Source organism: Oratosquilla oratoria, chromosome 2, assembly GCF_046742065.1.
Source record: "Oratosquilla oratoria isolate Oo_2021 chromosome 2, ASM4674206v1, whole genome shotgun sequence".
Lineage (NCBI taxonomy): Eukaryota > Metazoa > Arthropoda > Malacostraca > Stomatopoda > Squillidae > Oratosquilla > Oratosquilla oratoria.
In genome coordinates this window covers 52,889,134-52,911,622 of record NC_134778.1, presented here as the reverse complement: position 1 = coordinate 52,911,622, position 22,489 = coordinate 52,889,134, and the positions used below count along the sequence as shown (strand labels likewise).

General features: G+C 38.6%; 1 protein-coding gene across 1 annotated transcript in view; it reads left to right on the top strand.

Moving 5' to 3' along the window:
- The window catches only part of Dnaaf5 (Dynein axonemal assembly factor 5), a 66,728-nt gene extending 52,859 nt beyond the window's left edge, over positions 1-13,869 (top strand). Inside the window, exon 5 of the mRNA XM_076208254.1 lies at positions 13,502-13,869. Within this exon, the coding sequence (XP_076064369.1) occupies positions 13,502-13,635 (134 nt within the window). The 3' untranslated portion in view covers positions 13,636-13,869. The remainder of the gene's footprint in view (positions 1-13,501) is intronic.
- The last annotated feature ends 8,620 nt before the right edge of the window (positions 13,870-22,489 follow it).

The following is a 22,489-nucleotide window of genomic DNA, read 5'->3' as shown; positions in this document are numbered from 1 at the left end:
AAGAAAAAAAACGAGACCAGAACGGAGACAGAAAAACAAGAATTCTACTGGAGAGTAGTGAATATGAAATTGAAGCAATGGAAAATAACAGAGAGAAACACAAAAGAAACAGAATACAATGGAAATAACAGAAAGTTAAAAGTATCCTACACAAATATAGATGGATTAATAACAGGACTGAATGAACTGAACAAATATCTGAAAGAAAAAGATCCAGACATAATGGGAATTGTTGAGACAAAATTAAAAGGTCCACTACCACCCAACAGCATAGGACACAATGCATATAATTATTGGATTAGAAACAGAGAGAAAAAACAAGGGGGTGGAGTTATGTTCCTGACTAAGAAGGATATAAGCGTGAAGAGTGTCACATATGGGAACAATAGAGTAGAGATGATCATGATAGAAGTAGAAGATGGAGATAAGAAGAGCAGAAAGTTTGTAATAAACTACGTGCCCCCAAAAACAGCCTCGTGGGAAGAGAATGAACATAAAAGCATGTTAGAAGTGGAAGATCATGTACCACAAACTTAATATGCTTTTATTCAAGATTAATAGATATAATACAAGAAAGAGATGGATGGGCTGATTGTGCTTTCTTGGATTTACAAAAGACTTTTGACAAAGTACCACACAAAAAGCTACTAAGAGAATTTGAAATAATAGGTAGAATACAAGGAAAGTTATTGGAATGGGTGAAAGATTTCCTGAATGGGAGAAAAATGAGGGTGGTACTTAGAGACAAGAACTCAAATTGGGAAGATATGATAAGTGGAGTCCCACAGGGCTCTGTATGGGCTCCAATAATGTTTGCTATTTATATGAATGATATGGATGAAGGTGTGGAATTCTATATGAACTTCTTTGCAGATGATGCAAAACTATTAAAGAGAGTAAGTACAGAGGAAGACCACAAATGTTTTCAAGAAGACCTGGACAAAGTCTGGAAATGGAGTCAGAAGTGTGAAGTGAACTTCAACATTAAGAAATGTATAATGGAATTTGGAAAAAGGAAAAAAAGAATATCGTGTCAATATAAAATTGGTACAAAGGAAGTAAAAAAAATAAACTCGGAAAGGGACCTAACACACCAGACAAACATGTAAACAAATTAGTTAGAGAAACTTTTACTTTATTAAGATCAATGAAAGTAGTCTTTGACTACATGGATGAAGAAATGGTAAAGAAAATACTAGTTACACTGATAAGACCAAAATTAGAGTACACTGTGACACTATGGACACCTAGTTCTTAAAAAAAAAAAACTAGAAAGAATTCAAAGAGCAACTGGAATTGCAAATTGGATACTGAAAGAGTGTATAGACGAACTGACAGACAAATTATACAAGATAATAGACTTTTCACTCAAAGAAGGAAAGGTACTGCAAGATTGGAAAGATGCAAACATAGTACCAATATATAAAGGGGGAAACAAAGAAGATCCTACAAACTTCAGACCAGTATCCCTTACAAGCACAGTAGCAAAAATATGCGAAAAAGTCATCAGAAACAAATGGATCAAACACTTGGAAGAGAATGAAATATTAAACCCCAAACAATTTGGCTTTAGAAGTGGTAGATCGTGTACCACAAACTTAATATGCTTTTACTTGATATTACATACATACATACATATACCAAGGCTTTTTCCCCCTTACAAGGGAGGTAGCCAAAAAGGAAAAGGCATAAAATCATTCCCACCCATTCCATCCCTGAAAACACTCCACACCCCTCCACCCTCTCTCTTATCTTAGCTGTGATGCATGAGGGGGAGTGGGTGGGGGATGGGGGGTGAGGAAGTATGTATGAGAGATAATTTGACGCAGCCCGAAGGGATTTCTCCCTGTCTTTTCCTTTTCTGCATGAGGGGACGGAGAGGGGGCTCATCAAATTAATGAAGCGGCCTTGCTGTGGATGTGCTGTGTCATGTGACACTGCTTCTGACCCAGGGCAGTGGACAGGATACAGGGATGATCCGTCATCCAGGAGGTGAGAGGGAGGGAGGGAGGAAGGTGGAGGGGAGTGGAATATGTAGGGGATGGAATGGGTGGGAGTGGTTTCTATGCCTTTTTCTTTTTGGCTACCCCCCATGTAAAGGGGAAAAAGCCTTTGGTGTATGTATGTATTTCTTTCTGTGTCATGGTTGTTTCATTGCAGGGGATCTTTCTCTCTGTCCTTCCTCCCAATTTCGTGAGCTTTCAATTGTGAATACAGATTTAAAATGTTTGATCATAATTTCAGCACTTTCTACATCATATATTCTTTATTTCCTTCGCGCAGTTTCATTATTTCATGTTTGTCTTTTAGTTTGTCATTTACATATCTGTAGAATAGTTTAGGTTGGTCCTTGGATTATTCTATTATGTCTTCTTCATAGTTTCTCTTTTCTTCCCTGCATATTTTTACATATTTGTTTGTTAGTTTGATGTATTGCCATTTTTTTTTTTTTCATCTTTTCCAGGCTTTGTCTCTTCTATCTTTAGCTTCACTACACTTTTTGTTATACTAACACTTTATGTATACCCTTTTTTGTTTCTTGTTTGGTACATATTTATCTTATCCCTCCTTGTATTTTCCTTTTAATATGCTCCACTTCTCTTCCATCTTTGTTTCTTCATTTAAATTTTTTTCTCAGTTTGCATTTTTTTTTTTCAATTTTTTTTTTAAGTCTGTTTTGTTGTACATTAGTCTTCCTTTTCTATGTTTCTCATTTCTTCTCACATTATTTTGTTCTTTTAGTTTGAATTCTATTAGTATGTGGTCACTCTTCCCAGTTGGTGTCTTGTATTCCATTTTGTCCACAATTTCAGGCTCTGATGTGAATATTAAGTCTAGTCTCGATGGTTCTTCATTGTTTCTATATCTGGTATTTTCCTTCCCCATTGAGTCAACGTGTATTCAGTGGTCATATCCACTAGAATATTTCCCTGAAGTTCCTCTCCACCTTTTACTGTCATTTCTTCCCAACATATTTCCTTTGAGTTAAAGTCACCCATAATTACAATGTTTTCTCCTTTCAATAACTCAATTAATGCAGTCTCTGTGTCTTGCAGTATTTTGGAATGATCACTATCAGTTCAAACCTGTGCTTTTGGAGGCACATATATTACTATAAATTTTCTACTTTTCATATTTCTGTTTTCAACTTTAATCATAATCAATTGCACATTACTTTTTCTTTCTGTTATCTTTGTAACATGTAAACCTTTCTTAGTCAAAAGCATGACTCCTCCACTCTGTTTTTCTGTTTTATTTTTGCTCAGCGGTTGTATAGACCTTGTCCCACAGTATTTGATGGTAGTGGAGCTTTTAATTTTGTCTCCACAATTCCCAATATGTCTGGTTTCTCTATTAACAGATAGTCATTTTATTTGTTTAGTCCTGAAATCATTCCGTCAATGTTTGTATATGTTATTTTTATTTATTTATTTATTTTTTTCTCTTTTTTTGGTTTATGTTTCCTTTTTTTCTGATGTATCATTTTCTCAGCCTCAGGTCCAGTACTCTCTCAAAAAAAGAAAGAAAAAAAAAAAAAAACTCATTCTTTTCTCATTTTTTTTAATTTGCTCATTACTAAATGCCTTATCTTTCTCTATTTCATCATTGCTCATTTCCTTTTTTATCCCTATATTTTTATAATTTTCACTATTTGCTAGCTTTGCTGCTTTTAATAGTACCTCTTCAGCTATCATTTGAGTCCTTAGTCTGATTTTTAGTGGCCTATAGTGCTTTTCTCTAGAGTATTGTCCCATTTTATGCACCTCAATATCTTTGTCTAATTCTTGTCCCTCTCTCAGAATTTCCTCTGCAATTTCTCTTCTTTTTCTCTTTAGTATTTGTATACATTATGTTTTTCTTTAATACCATAAACTACTAAGGACTTTTTTATCCACTGTGTCTCTTACCAGTTTTCTTTTTCTTTAATTACTTTAATTACCATTTCTTTAGTATTTTCCTCTACCTGCTGTTGTACTATTTCTTTAAATGTTATTTTCTGATTTTCTTGTTCTTGTTTCCACTGATTTTTTATTTCTAGGAGATCCGTCTCCTTAATTGATTCTCCCATGTTTTTGGTCACTTCTTGTATTTGCTCTTTGACCTCTTTTTTCAGTTCCTCATTTTTGTTTCTGTCTTCATTTTTCTTTCGTTATCACTTCTGATCATACTTAGTTCACTTTTTAGGTCATTAAGCTCTCTGTTCATTTCTTCATTAGGTTTTTGTAGATTGGTAATTTTTCTGTGTATTTCTTAATAATTCTTAAATATATTAGTTCCTCCATCAAGTCGTTAACGTCTCAATTTCTTAGTACACTGCTATGCATAGTTTCTCTTTCTATATCTAAACCTTTACCTAATAGTCCTCTTTCTCTTTGAAACCCTGAGAAATAATTGTTTTCCCATCTTTGAGTTGATTTTGGGGTTATGTTTAAACAAGTCCTCTTTGGTATCACTCCTAGTGGCAATTCGACTTTGCTTATGTCCAATCCTCTCTTTGTTGGTCCATTATTCTTTTTTTCTCTTCTCCTTTTCCTTCCTCCATATTATCTGTTAATACACTTTATCAAACTGGATACTTTTACACCATAGCAGTCACTCAAAAACCACAACTTCTCCATAAGTACAAACATAGGTGTTTCCTTGATCTTAGCAAAAAAGTGCTGGCTTGGAGCTTGTCAGCTAGCCTTTTGTTCACTCTGATGTTCAGTGTGTATGTGTTCTTTATGGTGTGTGCATGTAATTGTGTATAATTATGGGCGTTGTTGTTCCAAAGACTGTCTGGTTGGGCAGTCCTGTCTCCCTAAAGAATGCCATGGCTGAAATGGGGTTTACCCATGAATCCTTTATATTGTGTTGTTGATGTATGTGACTGTGTACAATGCAGTCTTCCATAATGTGTTGTATAGTATGGGGGAAGTGTTGCATCCTGGACAGTTATCTGCAATGCAGTCATCCAGCCTCTTCTGGTAGCTTAGAAGGGCTGGAGGGTGACAGCACTGCAGTTGGACCAGGTGGACTCTTGCAGGAGAGAGAGGATTCAGAGGGCATTTAGCAATATATTGTCCTTCAGTTTATTGATGGAGCAATGAGTGATATGATTATGGATGTGTCTAGTGGTTGTGGAGGAAGAGAAGAGAGTATTTGTATGACATAGGCATTTGGGTATTGTTTTAATGTTTTTTGGCATGTGTAGGTGTTCTTTTATACAATTTTGTGGCTGTGCTGTGTTTGTGGGGGCTGCAACAAATGTTTGTGTGCTTTTCATGTCAAAATGATCCTTGACTTTGAGGACTTTTGTTTCATAGTGTAGATGGTCTATAAGTGTTGTGTTTGTGCAGCCTGTAATTGTCTTTAGGGCTTTGTTTTATATAACCTGAGAGGTGTTGAGGTATGTCATATTGAGATTAGGGACCTATGTAGGGCTTGCATAATCCACTGAGCATATGCATTGTTTATATATTGTAATATTTGTTTCTTTGTTTTGTCCAAATGTTGTACCTGTAATTGATTTCAGTGCATTAAGTCTAGGTGTGCATTTAGTCTTTATGTTTGTGGTGTGTTGTTTGAATGACATGGATGTATCATATGTTACGCCAGGAATCTTAGGTGTGTGGTATGAGAGTGTTGTTCATTTGGTGAGAATGGCTGTGGACTTGGGTGGGGCTATTTTGAGTCAGTTTGTAGTGAACCAGGTGTTAAGTGTCTTTAAGTATAGTTGAAGTATTTCTGCAGCTTTGTCTGCATTACGGTGTGTGCATTTAATTGTTATTTTGTCTGCATAGGAAGAGATTTGTATTTCTGAGGTGTCATTAGGTGTGGGTTTATCATACATGTATAGATTAAAGAGTGTGGAGGATAGAACTGATCCCTGTAGTACTCTGTTATTAGCATTTCTGTTTTGTGATGATTGGTCATTATATGACACGTATTTCTGCCTGCCAGATAATTGGTTAGCCATCTTTTGGTATTATTGTGCATGTTTATGTCATAAATTTTGTAAGGTTGTGATGGGGATAGCATTGAAAGCTTTACTAATGTCTAGTGTTATGAGAAGTGTTCTGTGATGGAGCCTTTCTGAATTGATGTCATTTAAAGCTCTTTGTGTGAGGTTTACCAGCAGAGTGTCTGTGGAGTGTAGTGGTCTAAAACTGTGTTGTGATTCAGAAAGGGTGGTGTGATGAGCTGTAATATGAGGCATTGTGTGACTCCAGAGGGGATGCAGAGAAGTGTGATTGGGCAGTGTGATGTTGGAACTGTTGAGTCTTTGTTGAGTTTGGGGATGATGATGATTTTCCCATGCTTACAGATGTTGGGTACAGTGTTGTGCAAATTGCTGTAGTTTGTAATGTTGATGAGTGGATGTATACCATGTGGTCCAATGTGTTTTAGGTGGATGTTATGCTGTTAGCGCCACAGGTGGATGAGTCTTTGAGGTTATGGATTATATGTTACATCTGGCTGTCTATGAAGGGTGTATAGTTTGGGTCTGTGTGGAAGTGTTTCTTACATTGAATGGTGCATGACTGTGTTTTCTTGTTGTCTGCTTAAGGGTAAATTGACTGTTGTTGTGGTTATTGCTGTGTGAGAGCATGTTGTGTTACAGTTGAATAGTGTAATACTGTTGAGTGTTTTGTACAGTTTACTGGTGTTTGTTTTGGGATTAGATGTTGACAATATTTTGCCAATTTTGTGTGTTTTGTTTATGTATTTTGTTGTTTATCTCATTGTTTAGTGCTTATATCTGGTCTGCTATGTTCTGAGGGATAGGTGTGGGGCTATTGTGTTTAAGTGTATTGTGTTGTCTGATGAGGCCTTGAATTTTTGGTGTGAAGTTGGGGTTGTATGATTTTCTTTTGCCTCTGGGGATGTATTTCTTGTCTGCATTTTGTATGATTGTACAAAAGGTGTCCCACAGTAGTGTTTATGTCTGTAATTGGTGTACTGTTTTGTGTCTCAAGTTGTCATTCTGTCTCTTCAGTAAAAGTTTCCCAGTTTGCTCTGTTGTAATTAGTGTATGTGTGTCTGTGGCCAACTGGAGTGCTTCGTGTTTTAGCGATGATGATGATTGGAAGGTGTGGTTGGATCCAAGGGCTCTGACCATTTTCCATGAAGTTGTTGGGGTTAAACAGGGGGAACAGAAGGTGATATCAGGAGAGGAGGGGATGTGGAGGGCCTGATTGTGGATTTGTGCATGATTATGTGTAGTTGTGTTAGCATATCAAGCCATGTCCACATGTTGGAGTTGTTTATATACTATGCCGACAACTTGGCATTGAAGTCACCACCCATGATAAGGTTAGGGATAGTGGCAAATTTATTAAGATAAGGCCTAAAGTTATTTGGAACTGTTGGAGATGATGGGGGTAATGTACATGTTAACTATTCTTATTGTGGACTAGTTGCCTGTTCAGATTTGAATTGATTATGTTCACTGGTGTTGTCTGTGGTAGAGAGGTGTTGTTCATGACTGTGTTTCAGTGATGTCTGTGGTAGGGAAGAGTTGTTCATGATTGTTAGTGAGTCAAGCTGTGTTTGTAATTCAAACCCTCTGCCCTAGTTGGGATTGTTAACGTAGCAGGCAGAAGAATTGACATTGAAGTCGCCACCCAGAATAAGGTTAGGGATGGTGGTGAGTTGACTGAGAATGGGCTTGAAGTTGTTGTTGTTGTTGTTGTTCCCTAGTCTGTCTGTCCGAGCAGTCCCGTCTCCCCAAGGAATGCCACAGCCGAAACTGGGTTTTCCCACAAATCCTTCATAGAGTGTATGTTGTGTTGTTTGCGTGCATGATTGTGTATAATGCAGTCTTCCATTATGTGTTGTATGGTATGGGGTGAAGTGTTACATCCTGGGCAGCTGTTCACAATGCGGTCATCCAGCCTCTTCTGGTAGCTTAGAAGTGCTGGGTGGTGGCCGCACTGCAGTCTGGCCAGGTGGACTCTGTCCTTTTGTGGGAGAGAGGATTCAGAAGGGTGGATATCAGGGGGTCTGGCATGCAGCAGTGTGTTAATGGAGCGGTGAGTGATATGATTATGAATATGTTTCCGGAGGCTGGTATTTGGTGGTTGTGGAGGAAGAGAAGAGAGTATCTGTGTGTGATACAGGTCTTTGGGTGTTGTTTTAATGTTTCTTGGTGTGTGTGGGTGTTCTGCTATGTAGTGTAGCAGGTGTGATGTGTTTGTGGTGGCTGCGGCAAGTGTTTGTGTGCCTCTCATATCGAGGTGGTCCTTGACTTTGAGGACTTTTGTTTCATGGTGTAAATGGTCTGTAGGTGTTGTATTTGTGCAGCCTGTAATTATTTTTTGGGCTTTGTTTTGTATGATTTGAAGGGTGTTGTGGTGTGTCTCAATGAGATTAGGAGCCCATGCAGGACTTGCATAATTCATCACTGAGCGTATGCATTGTTTGTATATTGTTGTATTAGTTTCTTTGTTTTGTCCAAATGTTGTTCCAGTGATTGACTTAAGTGCGTTAAGTCTAGGTGTGTGCATTTGTTTTTTATGTTTGTGATGTGTTGTTTGAAAGACATGGATGTATCGTATGTTACACCAAGAATTTTCGGTGTGTTTGTGTGTGGTATTAGAGTGTTGTTGATGTAGAGATGAGGTATGTATTTGTGTTCTTTTGTCCAGTTGGTGAGAAGTGTTGCTGTAGATTTGGTTGGAGCTATTTTGAGTCAGTTTGTGATGAACCATGTGTTGAGTGTATCAAAGTATGGCTGGATTATTTCTGCAGCTTTGTCTGTATTACGATGTGTGCATGTGATTGTTATGTCGTGTGTGTAGGAAGAGATTTGTATTTCTGAGTTGTCTGGTGTGGGTAAGTCATACATGTATAGATTAAAGAGCGTGGGGGATAGAACAGAGCCCTGTGGTACTCCATTCTTAATATTTCTGATGTGCGATGATTGGCCATTATATGACACATAAGCATTCCTACCTGCCAGATAATCGGCCAGCCATCTTTTGGTGTTATTGTGCATGTCTGTGTTATATATTTTATTTGTTAGGCTGTGGCGGGGGATAGCATCAAAAGCTTTACTAATGTCTAATGTTATAAGAAGTGTTCTGTGGTGGGGCCTATCTGAATTGATGCCATCTAAAATTCTTTGTGTGAGGTTTATCAGGAGAGTGTTTGTGGAGTGTAGTGGCCTAAAACCGTGTTGTGAGTCAGCAAGGGGAATATGTGGTGTGACAAGTTTAAGTATTAAGCGTTCAATGACTTTAGAGGGGGTGCAGAGAAGTGTGATTGGGCGGTGCGATGTTGGGATTGTTGGGTCTTTGTTCGGTTTTGGGATGGTGATTATTTTACCATGCTTCCAGATGTCGGGTATAGTGTTGTGTGAATAGCTGTAGTTTGCAATGTGAGTGCGTGTATACCTTGTGGTCCAATGTGTTTTAGGTGGATGTTACTTATGTTATCAGGGCCACAGGCAGATGAGTGCTTGAGATTATGTATTATGTGTTTTGTCTGACTGTTTATGAAGGGTGTATAGTCTGAGTCTGTGGGAAAGTCTTTCTTATGTCGAATAGTGCGTCGGTCGTCAGGGTGAGAAGTGAGATGGCTTGTCTGTGCAAAATGATTTATGAGTGTGTTTGCTTGTTGTCTGTTTGTGGGTAGATTGTCTGTTGTTGTGATTATTGCTGCGTGAGAGCGTGTTGTGTTACTGTTGGATAGTGTAATGCTGTTGAGTTTTTTGTACAATTTGCTGGTGTTTGTTTTGTGATCAAGTGTATTGATAAAGTTTTGCCAATTTTGTGTTTTTTGTTCGTGTATTTTATTGGCAATCACAGTGTTTAGTGTTTGTATTTGGTCTGCTATGTTTTGAGGGATAGGTGTGGGGGTATTGTGTTTAAGTGTGTCTCGTTGTCTGATGAGGCCTTGGATTTCTGGTGTGAAGTTGGGGTTGTGTGATTTTCTGTTGCCTCTAGGGATGTATCTCTTGTCTGCGTTTTGTATGATTGTATTAAAAGCGTGCACAGCATTGTTTATGTTTGTGATTGGTGTACTGTTAAGTGTTTCAAAATGTTGTTCTGTCTCTTCAGTAAAAGCTTCCCAGTTAGCTCTCTTGTAATTGGTGTATGTGTGTCTGTGGCCAACTGGGGTGCATCTTGTTTTGGTGGTGATGATGATTGGAAGGTGGTCAGAACCAAGGGTTCCAACCACTCTTCATGATGTTGTTGGGGTTAGGCAGGGGGAGCAAAAGTTGATATCAAGAGAGGAGGGAGCGTAGAGGGCTTGGTATGGGATATGTGTATGATTATGTGTGTTGTTCATGATAGTCAATGAGTCAAACTGAGTCTGTATATCAAGCCCTCTGTCTGTGTCAGGGTTGTCGACATACCAGGCCGACGACTTGGCGTTGAAGTCACCACCCATGATCAGGTTGGGGATTGAGGCTAGTTGGCTAAATTGAGGCCTGAAGGTGTTCGGAACTGTGGGGGATGATTGGGGGGGAATGTACATGTTAACTATTGTCAGTGTTGATTTGTTGCCTGTGCGGATTCGAATGGATTGGATTTCTGTAGTGTTATCTGTGGTAGGGAGGAGAATTTTAGTTGTGGCACTTGTGTCCACAAAACAGATGGAATGGTGGATCAGGGTGATGAGTCCACCGCCATTGCCGTCGGTCCGGTCTTGTCTGATGGTGGTGTAATTATGAAATGATGGTGTTTTGTGTGAGTGTCTTAGTTTTGTTTCTTGTATAATTGCAATGTGTATGTTGTGTTGTTTAAGAAAGTGTTCGAGTTCATGTTTTTTCGTGTTAATACCGTCAATGTTGTGTTGTAATATGTTGATGTTGTGTGTTTTGTATGTGTTGTATGTTGCCGTTTGGGGTTGAGGTTGGGGTGTTAATGGGGAAGGTATAGGATCTGGGTTAGAGGGGGGGAAAGGAGAGATTGGGGACAAAGGAAGGGGAGTACTGATTGGGGTTTAGGGCGAAGGGAAGTTGGGAGTGGGTAAGGGTGCTGGCTGTGGTTGGGGAGGTGGGAGTGGGGTTATTGGAGGGCAGGTAGAACATGTCCAAGTGTTTGTGTATTGGTTTGTGTCAGCAAGTGTTGTACAAGTGAGGTGGGCCCAGTTTTTGCACATATTGCACTGAACTGAGCCCTTTGTCTGTCTGTATGAGGTAATGGGTTTAGAGGATGTTGGGCATGTGTATTTTGTGGTGGGCCCAGGATTGCTCTCTACATCTCCGGCTAAAAGTAGAAGAAGAGGGGTGATTGCCGGAGAATCACCCATCGGTGCAGAAAAAACGTAATAGTGCATGTTGTAAAAAAGGATTGTGGTACTCCCCAAGGCAGTCGTAGCTCCTCTTGGGGATCAGTGCCACCTGCGTAGAGCTGGTGGCCAGGGCTGGTTGCCGCCGTTTGGCCCCCAACTCTTGGGGTTGGGGGGTGGTCCCACGACGTAGACGCTGCGGCTCCAGGAACTGGGCTTGAAGTTGTTAGGAACTATGGGGAATGATTGATTGGGGATGTACATGTTGCCTATTGTGATTGTGGATTTGTTACCTGTTCGGATTTGGATTAATTGTGTTTTGGTGGTGCTGTCAAAGGGAAGGAGGAGAGTTTTGGTAGTGAAACTTATGTCCACAAAGCAGATGGTTTGGTGGACTTGGGTGATGAGTCCACCACCATTGCTGTTGATCCAGTCTTGTCTAATGGTGGTGAAATTATGAAATGAGGATGTTTTATGTGATTGTTGAAGTTTTGTTTCTTGTATAATGGCAATATGTTGTTTGAAAAAAGTGTTGTGAGTTCATGTTTTTTCATGTTGATGTCATTAATGTTTAATTATAATATGTTGATTTTGTGTGGTATGTATATGCTGGAAGTTGCTACATGGGTTTGGGGTACAGGTGGGGAAAGAATAGGATCAGAGTTAGGAGAAGGGGAGTGGATTGGGAGATTGTGAGGCTAGATTAGAGGGCAAAGATAGGGGTGTGGGCAAGGATGCAGGCTGAGGGTGGGGAGATGAGGTTGAGATCAGGGGTGGGCATGAGGAACAGGTCTAGGTGTTTGTGTAGTGTTTTATGTCAGCAAGCGTTATGCAAGTGAGATGGGCCCAGTTTTTGTACAAATTGCATTGAACTGAACCCTTGATTGATGGCTTGAGGTGATGGGTTTGGAGCATGATGAACATGTGTAATTTGTGGTGGGTCCAAAGTTGCTCTCTACATCTCCAAGCTAATAGAAGAAGGATGATCACTGCAGAGCAAGGGCTTAGTGTCATGGTTTGGCTCCCATTCTCTTCTTGAGGTTGGGAGGTGGTTCCATGACATAGACACCACCACAAGAGGACTGCACCACTACCACCACCACCACCATTATCACCACCACCACTACCACTGTCATTACTACTATCACCACCACCACGACCTCTGTGCAAACATTTAATATTTTTTACATCAATATCCAGAGCTTCCATCCTTGGGGACAACATTGTGCTGAAGAAGGGAAGTCATAGAGGTAGCAAAGAGATTTGAAAAGGGATTAGTCTCTGTTCATAAAGAAATACATAATTCTGATACGTAGGGGCATCAGGTGACTTGTGATCTGGAAGAAGCCTTAGGTTTATAGATAGATAGGTAGACTTCTGATAATGTTGATGTAGGGGACTACTCTCAGCCCATATGTTAAGATCTGACCATAAAAAACAAAAATAATAGTAATAATAATTAGTAATAAGTACAGGCTTTGGACAGCTGAAACTGATCACAATCTACAAACAGTTCTCAAGAACCTTACTCTACTACACTTCTACAGAAGTCTCCAATAATTAGGATAACATAGACATCTTATAACCTATACAAAACAGAATATTGAGAATGATAACTGGTTGCACCAAAACCACCTGATAGAATGCATGTACACTGATACCAATTTTTTTTCCATATCACATGAAAAATTATAGGTACACAAATTTATGTAATGGCCTTCAACCATACTCACCTATCTCATTGCATCACACAAGCATGACCATCTGAATACAATAGAAAAACTACACTAGCTGCATACTACTCAAACATTTTAACTTACCACTTGTAACAAGGTCTTCAAGACTGATCTCCAAACTCCCTATTCCATTGAGCACCCTGGTTGTCAATAAAACAGAAAAATGCTTGCCAAAATAAGCAAGAATCATTCAAGTATGCTAGTGTTTAGGTCACCATCCAGCACTAAGAGAGTATCAGCACAGAACAGACCTGGCTAGAGAAAGAAAACTGCCCCAGATGCAACCATCACACAGAGAACACCAAACACCTTTTACTACACTGCCCATCCTAGCAACACCAAAACAAGAACATAGTGCATTTTGTTTTCCTTGAGTAATGTATGGGCCAGTGTGCTGGTTACTTTGGAGCCATGGGTTTCCTGCAAAAGAGACCTCAGGCAACAGATTGATTGATTGATTGCAACTGAGAAATTGTAACAAAATACATTTTCTATGTAACATGATTTCTATATTACTAAATAACATATATTTCTGCTCATTTCAGATATACTGCTGGTTTTAGGAAGACTTTCCCCCAATACTGTGGTGCCAGCACTAGAAAAGGAAGCTCCCAATTTTTTTAATCAACATTTATGTGCAAAGCTCATTGAGCAAATAACAAAGAATAAACAAAGTTAATTTATTCATCACCAAAAATTTTGTTTCTTTTATCTTATAAGATATATAGTAAACCCTTGATATAACGGATCTCAATATACCAGATATCAGATGTAACGGACAAAAAATCTGACTGGACAAACCCTCACTCTAACAAATTTTCATCCATTATAGCAAGGGATCCTTGGTTATAACAGATCTTCAGATATAATGACAGACCCCTGTCCCCACATTGTCTATAATATCAAGGGTTTACTGTATTTTCCAATCCTACTATTTTCTAATACTTGACAAACTTCGGGATATAATGGATCTGTCCAGTATTTCCATTGGATATAACAAATCCTCTGTTATAACAGATCTTCAGATATAATGACAGATCCGTCCCCATATCATCCGTTATATTGAGGGTTTACTGTATGAGTAAGTTGCTATGAAGAAATTATGTGTTGGTGTCATAGACACACATGACTTGTCAAATTATCTTTTGTATGCTCTAGTTTCTGGTTTAACTTTGAAGCTATTGGCACACATGCGTGATAAAGATAGAGGTGTACATTTGATGGTACTCATCAAACTGTAGTTCAACCTAGACGTAACTTACCACAAGTGGACTAGTGAATGTGTTCAACATATTGCTGCTGTAGACATACTTGAAAGGTAATTACCATAGTCTTCTTAAGCAGCAACTGTAGATGACAGTGGCTGGTTTTGATAAGAGTTGATTGTTCCAATCTTGAGTTCTGAACAGAACCAATGAGTTCACTATTTCTTAGGTAAAAGCCAACTGTTCTAAAATTATTGGTTGAATAGGAGGTATCAATTAGCCAGTTGTTCTAAAATAATTGGTTGTTGAATAGGAGATATCTAAATATAAAAACAGTTTGTGGTGAAAGTGTACAGTAGGGATATGACTTTTTCAGATTTAAAAGCCTGTAGTGGCAAGTGATGAACTTTAGCCTAAAACTCACAAAAAATGCCTTTCTTTTTGTCAAATTGGGGAAAAATTCCTGCACCTAAGGAGATTTTGTATTAGGCTGAAGTATCAAAAGAAAATTCTGCCATTTACAAAAGCATTTATTTACAAATGAATATAATGTACAGTAAACTTTAAAAATGCTTTTAAGTTGTGAGTTACTGTTTATGAACTTGCTGTTGAGATATTTATCAGTTTTGCAAGTGCTGTGAAGCTCTTCCATCAGCTTCACAGCTTGCTCGGCCACCATATTTGAGTGAGGCACATCAAGCACTGATCGTTCCTTTATCCAGTGGGTGGAAAAACATTTTAAAGCCTTAGGACACTCAATTTAAAGATAGAAGCATGCAACTCATTGTAAGTGTCTTCTAAATAGTGTTGATTTGAGAATCATGCCTTCGCCTGTGTAGCTGCGATGAGGTCACAAGTAGCTTTCAGCTGATCTCTCCATTGTGGAAGGAGAAAAAAAGCAATCAATCCAAAGATTGCCTGTGAATTCCACCTAGCAATATGAAGGGAGGGCAGCTTCCGTCATTTCATATGTGGTCATTTTCCCTCCATGTATTTTACCTAGTTGTATTTTACGGGAAGGGGAGTTGTGCTCGTGGTGTCCCGCCTTTGTATCTCGCAGTGTCTAATTTGCTTTGAAACTCATGAATGGTTTTTGCACACACTATTTCCTTGTCCAGTTTGTTCCAAGTATCTATCACTCTATGTGGAAAACTGTTTTTCTTCAGATCTCTTCTGTAACTATGTTTTTTTAATTTTCTTTCCATGTCCTCTTGTACTTCTCCTGTCCCAGTTTAGCAAGTCCTCTCTATCAAGTATTTCTGTGCCTTTCATGATTCTGTAGATGGTCAGTAGGTCACCTCTCTTCTTTGCTCCAGAGTCGGTAAATCTAGTTTAGCCAATCTCTTCTCATATGACAAGTTTGCGAGTGCAGGTGGCATTTTTGTTGCTGCTCTCTGGATTCTTTCTATTTTCTTTATATTCTTTTTGGTACTGGGTGACCACAATGTCGCCGCATATTCTAGTCTAGGCCTTATCAGTGTGACCAATATTTCTTTAATCATTTCTTCGTCCAAATATGCAAATGCCACTTTTATTGATCTTAGCAAGTTGTAGGATTCTCCAACAATTTTGTTAATCTGTTTGTCATAGGACAAGTCGTTTGAGATAATTACACCCAAATCATTTTCGGATCTCTCCTTCTTTACCTCCTTGGTTCCAATTGTATATTGTCCTGATATTCTGTTTTTGCTTTTTCCAAACTCCATTATGCTACACTTCTTAATATTGAAGTCCACCTCCCATTTCTGACTCCAGTTCCATACTTTATTCAGGTCTTCCTGCAGTGATTCGCAATCCTCTTCAGTTTTTACTTTCATTAACAGTTTGGTGTCATCTGCAAAGAATCTCATGTAACATTTCACATCCTCATCCATGTCATTCACATAAATAGCAAACATTATTGGAGCTAGTACAGATCCTTGCGGTACTCCACTGATCACCTCTTTCCAATCTGAATATTTTTCTCTGAGCATTACTCTCTATGTGGTAGTACTTATATGCTTCAGAGTTCAAAAAGAAACCTGAAGTCCTCTCTCCATCAGGGTTTTCTTGTGTTGGCATCATTTCAATACCGGAAGAGCTTTTTTGTAAGTTCTCATAGCCTTCCAAAACATAATCATGAAATAATAGTTAATGCTGGGTGATTGTGATTTGCCATAGAACCAAGTCGAGAATATGATGTTGGCATCCAATTAGCTGAGGCTCTTCTAGTCCCTTTTGTCCAAACTGTCTCTGAAGTCTAACAACATTGTCACTTTGGTGGCCTGTATTGACTACTGTGGTGTTGGAAATAATTATTTTAACACTCCTCTAAGCATTGTATTCATCTAGCAGGACTTGCAGTGGGATAAAGATATCCTCAGCTGATCTGCTTTCACAAGCCAAAATGCTGAGGTGAAGAGTTCTTGCAGAATTCTTTACACTGACCACATGATATTTTTTATTGTCAATTATTGTCCCATCAAATGCAAGCAAAATTCTTCTTCACCAATAATTTCTTTCAGCCAGTTCTTGACTCTTTCTGCATCCTTGATCACCCGACGCCAAATTCCCATTTGTAATGGTATGGGGACATCTATTCCTTCTTCAGCCAAGTTTTGAAGAATATTTGATGCTTTCCCTGTTGACAAGGACACTTGATACCAGCTTGGCAGCAGATTTTGTTGTGTGATACTTTCATTTCATGAGAGGAAACTCTTCTGCAACATCAGAACCAGTGCTGTCATTTTCTTCTTCACTACTTCTACTCAACTTTTGCACTTGAGTTGCTGATGGTTCTGATGAATTTTTGGGCCATTTTGAAGGGTGGATCATTGACACAGGAGCCACTTTCTCAGTTGTGTATCCCACTTGGCATCCTGATTTTATTTGTTTTTTTGTAAAGTTCTTTGTCTTCCAGGAGGTGCCAAGATAAGAGGGAGGGTAGAGGGTGGAAGGGAGTGGAGTGTATTAGGGATGGAATAGGTGGGAATGGTTTTTATGCCTTTTTCTTTTTGGCTACCTCCCTTGTAAGGGAGAAAAAGCCTTTGGTATATGTATGTATGTATGTTGTCTTCACTGCAAAGCCAGTTTCCGCTCGGTTTTGTAATATTTAAAAGATGAGTGAGATTTCTTTCAAATTCTTCATTTTGTCGCTTTCTGTCTTTTTCAAACACTTTCACTATCTTGTCAACCTTTGCTGAAACTTGCTGCTTAGAAAGAAAAGGGAAGCTAAGTTTCTCCCAGAGCTTCAGCAATTCTTGAGATATCTTCATTATTTGGTCTGCTCACCCTTTGAGTTCATCGTACAACCCCAAAACTCTACCAACAATGTCCCTGTTCAAAGGCATTTTGCACATGATCTCATTTATGTCCTCTTTCATATCTGGTATGCTAGGACAGTGTTTTGTAGTTGTCAAATTCTGTGTCCATTTCTTTCCAGCTGATTCCACTGCTGATTTGGATTGTTTACTTTTAAAAGACATGATTACATCTGAAAACAGAATACATGCAGTAAAAAATGAGAATGGAGAATACACTAGCTGTTGCAAAGAGTATTTAAACCAATTTTGATTTTTCATTATAATGCAGGAAAGGTATCTACTATCCAGTAATATGTAAGTATCCATTATCCACCTATTTTACACATGTATTTGAAAATGCTACATGGTAAGAAAACTTATTCCATAATACTTACAGAACTGTAAAGTTGTAAAGTCACCGTTTCTTTGTCTACACAGCACACACTCAAAACTACAGCTAGCAAAATTGACTTCAGACAGCTGCTACCGATACTGCTGCTGACACCCCCTCAGGCCCTCACTTCCTGTGTACAGCAAAAATGAAATGATGTTGGGTGTGGGAGGCTTTTACATAACCAAAATAAAATACCGGTAATATAAAAAACTAACATGGAGGCAAAGATTCATCAAATGCAACATCAGGAAAATGAAAAATTTGAAAAAAGTTAAAACTCATATCCCTAGTGTACAGTATTGTAATGTTCATGTATTTACCTAGTTGTATTTTACGGGAAGGGGAGCTATGCTCGTGGTGTCCCGCCTTTGTATCTTGCAGTGTTTAGTTTGCTTTTAAACTCATGAATGGTTTTTGCGCATACTATTTCATTGTCCAGTTTGTTCCAAGTGTCCACTACTCTATGTGGAAAACTGTTTTTCTTCAGTTCTCTTCTGTAGCTATGTTTTTTTATTTTCTTTCCATGTCCTCTTGTGTTTCTCTTGTCCCAGTTTAGTAAGTCCTCTCTATCGAGTATCTCTGCCTTTCATGATTCTGTAGATGGTCAGTAGGTCACCTCTCTTCTTTGCTCCAGCATCGTAACTCCGGTTTAGCCAATCTCTCCTCATATGATAGGTTTGCAAGAGCAGGTGGCATTTTTGTTGCTGCTCTCTGGATTCTTTCTATTTTCTTTATATTCTTTTTGGTACTGGGTGACCACAATGTCGCCGCATACTCTAGTCTAGGCCTTATCAATGTAACCAATATTTTTTTTATCATGTCTTCGTCCAAGTATGCAAATGCCACTTTTATTGATCTTAGCAAGTTGTAAGCCTCCCCAACAATTTTGTTAATCTGTTTATCATATGACAAGTCGTTTGTGATAATTACCCCCAAATCTTTTTCGGATCCTAAATTCTCTACCTCCTTGGTCCCAATTGTATATTGTCCTGATATTCTGTTTTTGCTTTTTCCAAACTCCATTATGCTACACTTCTTAGTATTAAAGTCTACTTCCCATTTCTGACTCCAGTTCCATACCTTATTCAGGTCTTCCTGCAGTGCTTTACAGTCCTTATCAGTTTCTACTTTCCCTAACAGTTTGGCATAGTCTGCAAAGAAGCTCATGTAACATTTCACATCCTCATCCATGTCATTCACATAAATAGCAAACAATATTGGTGCCAATACAGATCCTTGCAGTACTCCACTGATCACCTCTTTCCAATCTGAATATTTTTCTCTGAGCACTACTCTCATCTTTCTACCAGTCAGGAAGTCCTCCATCCATTTTAGTAGGTTCCCTTGTATTCCTCCTATGTGTTCCAGTTTTTTTTTTTAGTAATTTTCTGTGTGGTACTTTGTCAAAAGCTTTTTGCAAGTCTAGGAAGGCACAATCAGCCCATCCATTTCTTTCTTGCACTATGTCTATTAGTCTTGAGTAGAAGCATATTAAGTTTGTGGTGCATGATCTTCCTTGTCTGAACCCAAATTGTCTTGGGTTTATTATGTTGTTGTCTTCCAGATGTTTTACCCATCTATTCTTGATGATTTTCTCACAAATTTTGGCTATAGTGCTTGCTAGTGATACTGGCCTATAGTTGGTGGGTTCTTCCTTGTTTCCTCCTTTATATATTGGTACAATGTTAGCATTTTTCCAGTTTTTAGGTGTCTTTCCTTCTTTGAGTGAGCTATTTATTAGGTTGTGTATTTTGTCCGTTAGTTCTTCTTTGCATTCCTTTAGAATCCAATTTGTAATTCCATCCGGGCCATGTGATTTTCTGACGTCAAAGTTTGATAGGTGTTCTCATATTTCTTTTTGTGTTGTAAACTCACTCATGGGGGGAGATTGCTTGTTATTATCTTCGTCCCAGTTTTGTATTTTCTCTCTGGTGATTGTTCATGACTTCGACCATTTCTAATTCTTCTGTGTATTCTATATTCCCTTGGCATAGTTTCACCATTTCCTGTTTGTTTTTAAGTGTACCATTCACATATCGATAGAATAGTTTGGGTTGCTCTTTGCATTTATCTATAATATCCTTTTCATGGTTCCTTTTCTCCTCTCTTCTCACATTAACATACTCATTTCTATAGTTTATATAAATTTGCCATTTACTAGGTTTTTTATCTTTTCTCCACCTTTTCCAAGCTTTGTCCCTTCTGTCTTTTGCCTCACTGCATCTTTTGTTGAACCAACATTTAATGTACTCTCTCGCTTTTGTCTTGGTACATGCCTGTTTACCCCTTCATTGTAATTTTCTATCAAGATATTCCATTTCTCATCCACTTTTGTCTCTTCCATATAGAATTTTTCCCAGGTTGCATTCTGGAAGAATATCTTTAGTTTTGCAAAGTCCGTTTTGTTGTACATCAATCTTCCTTTCCTATGATTTTCATTTCTTTCCATGTCTATTTCTTCCTTTAATGCAGTTTCGATGAGTATATGGTCAAATTTCCAATTGGTGTCTTGTAATGGATTTTGTCCACAATTTCAGGTTCTGTTGTAAATATTAAATCTAGTTTCAACGGCTCTTCATTGCTTCTGTATCTGGTGTTTTCACTGACCCATTGGGTCATTGTGTATTCCATGGTCATGTCCAGCAGTACATTACCCCGCAAGTCGTCTCCTCCTCGCACTGTTATGTTTTCCCAACAAATTAGTTTGCAATTGAAGTCCCCCATAATTACCAGATTACCCGTGCCCATTAGTATCTCATTTAGTGATTTCCTTGTATCTTCTAGCATTTTTGTATGTTCATTCTCTTTCCAAGCGTTCGTTTTTGGGGGCACATAGGTCACCACAAACTTTCTACTTTTCATATTCTTGTCTTTGACTTTTATCATGATCAGTTCAACATTACCTTTGCCCTTCGCAATTTTTGTCACGTTTAAGTCTTTCTTGGCCAAGAACATGATTCCTCCTCCCTGTTTTTTATCCAGTAATTATATAGTCCTTGTCCAATATCGATGGATGGTATTTCACCTCTTAGTTTAGTCTCTACAATTCCCATTATGTCTGGTTTTTCTTCTAGCAGGTAATCATTGAGTTTGTTCAGACCTGAAATTAATCCGTCAATGTTAGTATAGGCCACTTTTAATTTTCTTCTTCCTCCATTATTTTTTCTGTCTTTGGTTTTTTCGTTTTGATGTGCCATTTCCTCAATCTCATGTCGATTACTCTCCAATGGAATTCCTTGCTTTCTGTCTCTGTTCTCTTCAAGTTTTTTCCTTTGCTTCTTCTCTTAGTGACTTTTCTTTTTCTAATTCCTCAGTATTCATTTCTCTTTTTATCCATATCTTATTGTACTTTTCACTCCTTGCCAAGTTGCCTACTTTTTCAAATATTTCTTCTACTACCATCTGTGACCTTAATTTTATCTTTAGAGGTCGATTTCTATCCTTAGAATAGCGACCGATTCTATATGTCTCGTCCAGGTCTTTGCGTGCGTCTTGGTCTGCCCCCCTGAATTTCATTTAGGATTTCTACTGCGGTCTCTTTTTCTTCTTTTTCTCTCATGCACCTCACCAATCCCTGTTTTTCTCTTAGTCCATATACCACAGTACATTTTTTCCTATCTACTGTATCTCTGACCCAATTAGCTTTTTCATTAATCACTTGGATAATTGTGTCTTTTGCATTATCCTGCATTTGCTGTTTGACTATTTCTTTGAAAGCAATTTCCTTATTTTCAATGTTTTCCTTCCACTTAATTTTCTGAATACTTTCCTCACCTAGGTTCTCTTCAATTTTTTCCGTCATTTCTTGTATTTATTGTTCACATCTTTCTTTAAGTTTTAGCTCTTGTTATTATCATTAATTCTCTTCTTTTCGTTATCACTCTTCAGGTCATTTATATCCCTTTTCATTTCTTTAATCTCGTTTGTAAGATCCAAGTTGGTTTTTCTTAGGTCAGAAATTTCGTGATTAGCTTGTGCTAAGTAGTCCATTAGGCCAATGATATCCTTTCTTAACTCCATATTTTCATTCTCCCACCGTATCCTATTTTTGCTCATATCCCTCTCTATCTGTAATAATCGACTTAAGTTCCTGCTTTCATACTTACTAAATCCTGGAAAATCTTCTTTGTCGTTGTTGTTGTCGTTCCCTAGACTGTCTGTCCGAGCAGTCCCGTCTCCCCAAGGAATGCCATAGCCGAAACTGGGTTTTCCCACAAATCCTTTATAGAGCGTATGTTGTGTTGTTTGCGTGCATGATTGTGTATAATGCAGTCTTCCATTATGTGTTGTATGGTATGGGGTGAAGTGTTACATCCTGGGCAGCTGTTCACAATGCGGTCATCCAGCCTCTTCTGGTAGCTTAGAAGTGCTGGGTGGTGACCGCACCGCAGTCTGGCCAAGTGGACTCTGTCCTTTCGTGGGAGAGAGGATTCAGAAGGGTGGATATCAGGGGGTCTGGCATGCAGCAGTGTGTTGTCTTTCAGTGTGTTAATGGAGCGGTGAGTGATATGATTATGAATATGTTTCCGGAGGCTGGTATTTGGTGGTTGTGGAGGAAGAGAAGAGAGTATCTGTGCGTGATAAAGGTCTTTGGGTGTTGTTTTAATGTTTCTTGGTGTGTGTGGGTGTTCTGCTATGTAGTGTAGCGGGTGT